We start from the raw sequence: 9,308 nt of genomic DNA, 5'->3' as shown, positions 1-9,308 counted from the left end.
GATAGATAGATACTATAGATAGATACTATAGATAGATACTATAGATAGATACTATAGATAGATAGATAGATAGATAGATACTATAGATAGATACTATAGATAGATAGATAGATACTATAGATAGATAGATAGATAGATAGATACTATAGATAGATACTATAGATAGATACTATAGATAGATAGATACGATAGATAGATAGATACTATAGATAGATAGATAGATAGATAGATACTATAGATAGATAGATACTATAGATAGATAGATACTATAGATAGATAGATAGATAGCTATAGATACTATAGATAGATACTATAGATAGATAGATACGATAGATAGATACTATAGATAGATAGATAGATACTATAGATAGATATATAGATACTATAGATACTATAGACAGATACTATAGATAGATACTATAGATAGATAGATACTATAGATAGATAGATACTATAGATAGATAGATACTATAGATAGATAGATAGATAGATACTATAGATAGATAGATACTATAGATAGATAGATACTATAGATAGATAGATAGATAGATAGATACTATAGATAGATAGATAGATACTATAGATAGATAGATACTATAGATAGATAGATAGATAGATAGATAGATACTATAGATAGATAGATAGATACTATAGATAGATAGATAGATAGATAGATAGATACTATAGATAGATAGATAGATACTATAGATAGATAGATAGATAGATACTATAGATAGATACTATAGATAGATAGATACTATAGATAGATAGATACTATAGATAGATAGATAGATACTATAGATACTATAGATAGATACTATAGATAGATAGATACGATAGATAGATACTATAGATAGATAGATAGATACTATAGATAGATATATAGATACTATAGATACTATAGACAGATACTATAGATAGATACTATAGATAGATAGATACTATAGATAGATAGATACTATAGATAGATAGATACTATAGATAGATAGATAGATAGATACTATAGATAGATAGATAGATAGATAGATACTATAGATAGATAGATACTATAGATAGATAGATACTATAGATAGATAGATACTATAGATAGATAGATACTATAGATAGATACTATAGATAGATACTATAGATAGATAGATACATAGATAGATAGATAGATACATAGATAGATACTATAGATAGATAGATAGATAGATAGATAGATAGATAGATATAGATAGATACTATAGATAGATAGATACTATAGATAGATAGATACTATAGATAGATAGATACTATAGATAGATAGATACTATAGATAGATAGATAGATACTATAGATAGATAGATACTATAGATAGATACTATAGATAGATAGATACTATAGATAGATACTATAGATAGATACTATAGATAGATACTATAGATAGATAGATATATAGATAGATAGATACATAGATAGATAGATAGATAGATAGATAGATAGATAGATACTATAGATAGATAGATACTATAGATAGATAGATAGATAGATAGATACATAGATAGATAGATAGATACTATAGATAGATAGATACTATAGATAGATAGATAGATAGATACTATAGATAGATAGATAGATACTATAGATAGATAGATAGATACTATAGATAGATAGATAGATAGATAGATAGATAGATAGATAGATAGATAGATACGATAGATAGATACTATAGATAGATAGATAGATAGATAGATAGATACTATAGATAGATAGATACTATAGATAGATAGATAGATACTATAGATAGATAGATACTATAGATAGATAGATACTATAGATAGATAGATACTATAGATAGATAGATAGATACTATAGATAGATAGATAGATACTATAGATAGATAGATAGATACTATAGATAGATAGATACAGATAGATACTGATAGATAGATAGCTATAGATAGATACTATAGATAGATAGATAGATACTATAGATAGATAGATAGATACTATAGATAGATACTATAGATAGATAGATAGCTATAGATAGATAGATAGATAGATACTATAGATAGATAGATAGATAGATACTATAGATAGATACTATAGATAGATAGATAGATACTATAGATAGATAGATACTATAGATAGATAGATAGATACTATAGATAGATAGATACTATAGATAGATAGATAGATACTATAGATAGATAGATAGATAGATAGATAGATAGATACTATAGATAGATAGATAGATACTATAGATAGATAGATAGATACTATAGATAGATAGATACTATAGATAGATAGATAGATACTATAGATAGATAGATAGATACTATAGATAGATAGATAGATAGATAGATACTATAGATAGATAGATACTATAGATAGATAGATAGATAGATAGATAGATAGATAGATACTATAGATAGATAGATAGATACTATAGATAGATAGATACTATAGATAGATAGATACGATAGATAGATAGATAGATAGATAGATACTATAGATAGATAGATAGATACTATAGATAGATACTATAGATAGATAGATACTATAGATAGATAGATACTATAGATAGATAGATACTATAGATAGATAGATAGATAGATAGATAGATAGATAGATAGATAGATAGATAGATACTATAGATAGATAGATACTATAGATAGATAGATAGATAGATAGATAGATAGATAGATACTATAGATAGATAGATACTATAGATAGATAGATACATAGATAGATAGATACTATAGATAGATAGATAGATACTATAGATACTATAGATAGATACTATAGATAGATAGATACGATAGATAGATACTATAGATAGATACTATAGATAGATATATAGATACTATAGATACTATAGATAGATACTATAGATAGATACTATAGATAGATAGATACTATAGATAGATAGATACTATAGATAGATAGATACTATAGATAGATAGATACTATAGATAGATAGATAGATAGATACTATAGATAGATAGATACTATAGATAGATAGATACTATAGATAGATAGATACTATAGATAGATAGATACTATAGATAGATAGATAGATACTATAGATAGATAGATAGATACTATAGATAGATAGATAGATACTATAGATAGATAGATAGATACTATAGATAGATAGATAGATACTATAGATAGATAGATAGATACTATAGATAGAGTCCATCCTCATCTCCACTCTGCTTTGTCTTTCTGTTTCCGTGACTTTGTTTGACCTTACTCTTGAAACGCAGGACTCCCTGCTAAACATTGTCAATTATTGCTGAGTATATTATCCTGGCTAAATAAATACAATGAAATGACTTCACTATTATAAACGCCCAGTTCCAAATCTTAATCAAAACATAAGTCTTTGTCAATATATTTCCTGTGCCTCAGCTCTTTGTCTCTCTCTCTCTCTTTTCCTCCGTGGAACCCGTAGAGGGCGACTGTGAGGGGGAGCTCTGATTGGCTGCAGCAGTGTTCCAGTGGCACCTCAGAAAGCCAATAGTAAGTTTGAGATGTTTTCCCCGGTTCGAGGTGCATATAAAGGGCTTCCCCCCGTCCAGATGCCGGTACGATTGACCAGGACCACAGCAAGACAAGAAGCCCTCAGAGTTCTGAACAACATCAAACTGAACTCCTGTGTGCGTCGGGGACTAGGCTACCAGTAGGTAACTGGCCTGTAATATAACTGCATGGAGCCATACTTGTCTTCACCTAGGATACTGTTAGTACAAACTGTCTACGCTGAATAGATTGGAAATAGTGTTTTAATGTTGTATGTTAAATCACCTTATTTCTTCCCATGTTAATTAATAATAAGCAATAGAAGCTTGGAAGAACTCATCTTTGTATTTCCATCGGTGAAACCATGTATCTGATGTATATCTCTGGGCGAGTGATGTTTAATATAAGAAGTTGAATATGGACAACAGAATGTATTGATAGATGGTTGTGTGTCAGCCTGCTGAATTCAGTACGCTGTCCACTAGCTGTCTAGGTCATTATGAGCTAATGGTTTGGCCTTATTCTCTCAAGCAGTTTTGGCTCCAGAGTTATGATTAGAAAAGTGCCGACGGGGCCACAGTGTTTTCATCCGTTTTGTTTATCTGCCGTTTATTTTGCAGTGCTGCGGATTGGGATGCGCCGTTGGGCAGATAATGTATTGAGGGGGAGGGAGGGGAAGGAAAGAGAGAGCGAGAGAGGGGAGAGAGAGAGGGGAGAGAGAGAGAGAGACAGAGTGAGGGGAGTGAGGGAGGGCAAGGAAAGAGAGAGAGAGGGGCGAGAGAGAGGGGGGAGAGAGTGAGGGAGGGCAAGGAAAGAGAGAGAGGGGAGAGAGAGAGAGAGAGAGAGAGAGGTGTGAGGGAGGGGAAGGAAGGAAGGAAGGAAGGAAGGAGAGGGGGGGAGAGAGAGAGAGAGAGGAGTGAGGGAGGGGAAGGAACAAGAGAGAGGGAGAGAGGGGAGAGAGAGAGAGAGAGAGAGGAGTGAGGGAGGGGAAGGAACAAGAGAGAGGGAGAGAGAGGAGTGAGGGAGGGGAAGGAACAAGAGAGAGAGAGAGAGAGAGAGGAGTGAGGGAGGGGAAGGAAGGAAGGAAGGAAGGAAGGAGAGGGGGGGAGAGAGAGAGACAGAGAGGAGTGAGGGAGGGGAAGGAACAAGAGAGAGGGAGAGAGAGCCAGCCAGCCAGCAAGTCCAGTTTATCCTTCATCAGTTCCCACACTGAACAGAAGTCATGTTATTATCACCAGCGCGTAACTAACTCTCTCCTCTTCCACTGTCTGTTGGGGGAGACTTTGATACTGTAGCTGAACATGGACGACGTGTCACCGCTGTTAATGTGTAACTATCTACAATATAATCTAGAGGTGTTGCCTAGGTAATTACACCAGGTCAGTGTGTGCGTCCATGTGTCCTATAGCTGAGGGAGGGAGGGAGGGAGGGAGGGAAGGACTCTCACCCTCATGAAGAGAGAGCAGGAGAAAAGAGAAAGAGTATGAATCAGCCTGAAGGTCAAAGGACCACGTGGTCACATGGTTTCACCTTTAGAGTTGTGAGATGTAATGGGGGAGAAGGTTCATCAACAGTCAGACATTTCAATAATACAGAGGACCATCAGCATCAATAAAGTACCAGTAATTAATGTACATGGGATCATATTGAATTTTCAACAACTACTGCCCAGTGTTCAGAACGGCTGGAATAATCTCTCTCTCTCTCTCTCTCTCGCCTCTCTCTCTCCCCCTCTCTCTCTCTGTCTCTCCCTCTCTCTCTCTCTGTCCCCCTCTCTCCCCCCCCTCTCTCTCTCTCTCTCTCTCTCTCTCTCTCTCTCTCCTCTCTCTCTCTCTCTCTCTCTCTCTCTCTCCCCTCTCTCTCTGTCCCCCTCTCTCCCCCTCTCTCTCTCTCTGTCTCCTCTCTCTCCCCAGACCTGTGAACCCTGATCACCAGACTACTAGCTGAGGGTCTCTTGTCACTAAACATTTGCTGCTTCCCGGTCTTCTCCTCACTCTCAGCTCTTCCCGTTCTCTGAACTTTGACCTCAGGCCTCTAGACTCCCCGTTTCTCTCCCCCCTATTCTCCTCTCCTGTCTGGTCATGGCTCCGTCCCTGGCCACAGCATTTGCCAGGCGCTGGTGGATGGCGGTGACAGCCATCATAGAAAACCTGCTGTTCTCAGCTGTCCTGCTGGGCTGGGGATCGTTACTCATCATGCTCAAGTCCGAAGGCTACTACTCCTACATGTGCAATGGAGAAGGTAAGAGCACAACCTTTATGTAACCTCTCCACAACCTTTATGTAACGTCTCCACAACCTTTATGAATTTCAACACAAGCTTTATGTTATCTCTACACAACCTTTATGTAACCTCTCCACAACCTTTATGTAACCTCTACACAACCTTTATGTAACCTCTACACAACCTTTATGAATTTCAACACAAGCTTTATGAATTTCTCCACAACATTTATGTAACCTCTACACAACCTTTATGTAACCTCTCCACAACCTTTATGTAACCGCTACACAACCTTGAATTTCTCCACAACCTTCATGTAACCTCTACACAACTTTTATGTAACCTCTCCACAACCTTTATGAATTTCTCCACAACCTTGAATTTCTCCACAACCTTCATGTAACCTCTACACAACCTTCATGTAACCTCTCCACAACCTTTAATGAATTTCTCCACAACCTTTATATAACTTCTCCACAACCTTTATGTAACCTCTCCACAACCTTGAATTTCTCCACAACCTTCATGTAAACTCTCCACAACCTTTATATAACTTCTCCACAACCTTTATGTAACCTCTCCACAACCTTTAATGAACTTCTCCACAACTTGTAGCAGGGTGATTATTCAGAGTACTGTGAACGTGAGAGCCGTCGTTCACCCTGAATGTAGCAGGGTGATTATTCAGAGTACTGTGAACGTGAGAGCCGTCGATCACCCTGAATGTAGCAGGGTGATTATTCAGAGTACTGTGAACGTGAGAGCCGTCGTTCACCCTCTCCTGACTGTAGCAGGGCTCTGGTGGATGGGGAGAGGTTATAGCATGTGATAGGTTTCTACATGAACATCTCTGTAACAGACTCTCTCTCTCTCTCTGACATCCCTCACCTCTCACACAGATATTAAAGGCTGAATTCAATCTGGAAAGATGAAACATTACACATTCCAGAAATGTAGAAAGAAATGTAAAGGAACATTAGGTGTCTAGGAGGGAGACCCCAGGAACATTAGGTATCTAGGAGGGAGACCCCAGGAACATTAGGTGTCTAGGAGACCCCAGGAACATTAGGTATCTAGGAGGGAGACCCCAGGAACATGAGGTATCTAGGAGGGAGACCCCAGGAACATTAGGTATCTAGGAGGGAGACCCCAGGAACATTAGGTATCTAGGAGGGAGACCCCAGGAACATTAGGTGTCTAGGAGGGAGACCCCAGGAACATTAGGTGTCTAGGAGGGAGACCCCAGGAACATTAGGTATCTAGGAGGGAGACCCCAGGAACATTAGGTATCTAGGAGGGAGACCCCAGGAACATTAGGTATCTAGGAGGGAGACCCCAGGAACATTAGGTGTCTAGGAGACCCCAGGAACATTAGGTATCTAGGAGGGAGACCCCAGGAACATTAGGTGTCTAGGAGACCCCAGGAACATTAGGTATCTAGGAGGGAGACCCCAGGAACATTAGGTATCTAGGAGGGAGACCCCAGGAACATTAGGTATCTAGGAGGGAGACCCCAGGAACATTAGGTGTCTAGGAGGGAGACCCCAGGAACATTAGGTGTCTAGGAGACCCCAGGAACATTAGGTATCTAGGAGGGAGACCCCAGGAACATTAGGTGTCTAGGAGACCCCAGGAACATTAGGTATCTAGGAGGGAGACCCCAGGAACATTAGGTATCTAGGAGGGAGACCCCAGGAACATTAGGTATCTAGGAGGGAGACCCCAGGAACATTAGGTGTCTAGGAGGGAGACCCCAGGAACATTAGGTGTCTAGGAGACCCCAGGAACATTAGGTATCTAGGAGGGAGACCCCAGGAACATTAGGTATCTAGGAGGGAGACCCCAGGAACATTAGGTATCTAGGAGGGAGACCCCAGGAACATTAGGTGTCTAGAAGGGAGACCCCAGGAACATTAGGTGTCTAGGAGGGAGACCCCAGGAACATTAGGTGTCTAGGAGGGAGACCCCAGGAACATTAGGTATCTAGGAGGGAGACCCCAGGAACATTAGGTGTCTAGGAGGGAGACCCCAGGAACATTAGGTATCTAGGAGGGAGACCCCAGGAACATTAGGTGTCTAGGAGGGAGACCCCAGGAACATTAGGTATCTAGGAGGGAGACCCCAGGAACATTAGGTATCTAGGAGGGAGGACCCCAGGAACATTAGGTATCTAGGAGGGAGACCCCAGGAACATTAGGTGTCTAGGAGGGAGACCCCAGGAACATTAGGTATCTAGGAGGGAGACCCCAGGAACATTAGGTATCTAGGAGGGAGACCCCAGGAACATTAGGTGTCTAGGAGACCCCAGGAACATTAGGTATCTAGGAGGGAGACCCCAGGAACATTAGGTATCTAGGAGGGAGACCCCAGGAACATTAGGTGTCTAGGAGACCCCAGGAACATTAGGTATCTAGGAGGGAGACCCCAGGAACATTAGGTGTCTAGGAGACCCCAGGAACATTAGGTATCTAGGAGGGAGACCCCAGGAACATTAGGTATCTAGGAGGGAGACCCCAGGAACATTAGGTATCTAGGAGGGAGGACCCCAGGAACATTAGGTGTCTAGGAGGGAGACCCCAGGAACATTAGGTATCTAGGAGGGAGACCCCAGGAACATTAGGTATCTAGGAGGGAGACCCCAGGAACATGAGGTATCTAGGAGGGAGACCCCAGGAACATTAGGTATCTAGGAGGGAGACCCCAGGAACATTAGGTATCTAGGAGGGAGGACCCAGGAACATTAGCTGTCTAGGAGGATGCCAGGAACATTAGGTATCTAGGAGGGAGACCCCAGGAACATTAGGTATCTAGGAGGGAGACCCCAGGAACATTAGGTATCTAGGAGGGAGACCCCAGGAACATTAGGTATCTAGGAGGGAGACCCCAGGAACATTAGGTATCTAGGAGGGAGACCCCAGGAACATTAGGTATCTAGGAGGGAGACCCCAGGAACATTAGGTATCTAGGAGGGAGACCCCAGGAACATTAGGTGTCTAGGAGGGAGGACCCAGGAACATTAGCTGTCTAGGAGGATGCCAGGAACATTAGGTGTCGATCACATCCAATTAACTCTGTAACTGTTTTAAAGTCACCATCGGTGGTTTCCTTCCTCTCCGGCAACTGAGTTAGGAAGGACGCCTGTATCTATGTAGTAACAGGGTGTATTGATACACCATCCTATGTGTAATTAATAACTTCACCATGCTCAAAGGGATATTCAATGTTTGCTTTAAAAAAAACAACATTTTTCCCATCTACCAATAGGTGCCCTAGTGATTTATAAATCATGTAAAACACTATTATTGAACACAGAGTGAGTCCATTTAACTTACGATGTGACTTGTTAAGCACATTTTTACTCCTGAACTTATTTAGGCTTACCATAACAAAGGTGTTGAATATTTATTGACTCAATACATTTCAGATTTTCAAAAAAAGTAATAAAAAAAAAAGATGTGTAGGCCAATGACCCAAAAATCTACATTTAATCAATTTTAAATTCAGGCTGTAACACAAAACATTTTGAAAATTCAAGGGGTGTGAATTTTTTCTGAAGGCACTGTATATGCAATTTATATGTAGAATTTATATGTTTTA

At 39.4% G+C, this 9,308-nt stretch overlaps 1 protein-coding gene across 2 annotated transcripts in view; it reads left to right on the top strand.

The window, feature by feature from the left end:
• Nucleotides 1-3,474: 3,474 nt before the first annotated feature.
• Nucleotides 3,475-9,308, top strand: part of LOC106604056 (large neutral amino acids transporter small subunit 4) — a 53,204-nt gene continuing 47,370 nt past the window's right edge. The window contains exons 1-2 of one of the 2 annotated variants that reach the window (XM_045717486.2): nucleotides 3,475-3,648; nucleotides 5,402-5,729. In XM_045717486.2, coding sequence (XP_045573442.1) covers nucleotides 5,570-5,729 — 160 coding nt within the window. In that variant the 5' untranslated portion in view covers nucleotides 3,475-3,648; nucleotides 5,402-5,569. Of the gene's footprint in view, nucleotides 3,653-5,401; nucleotides 5,730-9,308 lie in introns of both variants that reach the window. The other variant, XM_045717485.2, reaches the window with a different exon arrangement.

Source organism: Salmo salar, chromosome 04 (genome assembly GCF_965601325.2).
Source record: "Salmo salar chromosome 04, fSalSal1, whole genome shotgun sequence".
Lineage (NCBI taxonomy): Eukaryota > Metazoa > Chordata > Actinopteri > Salmoniformes > Salmonidae > Salmo > Salmo salar.
Note: the sequence above shows the minus strand (reverse complement) of the source record. Positions and strands in the feature narration are given on the sequence as shown.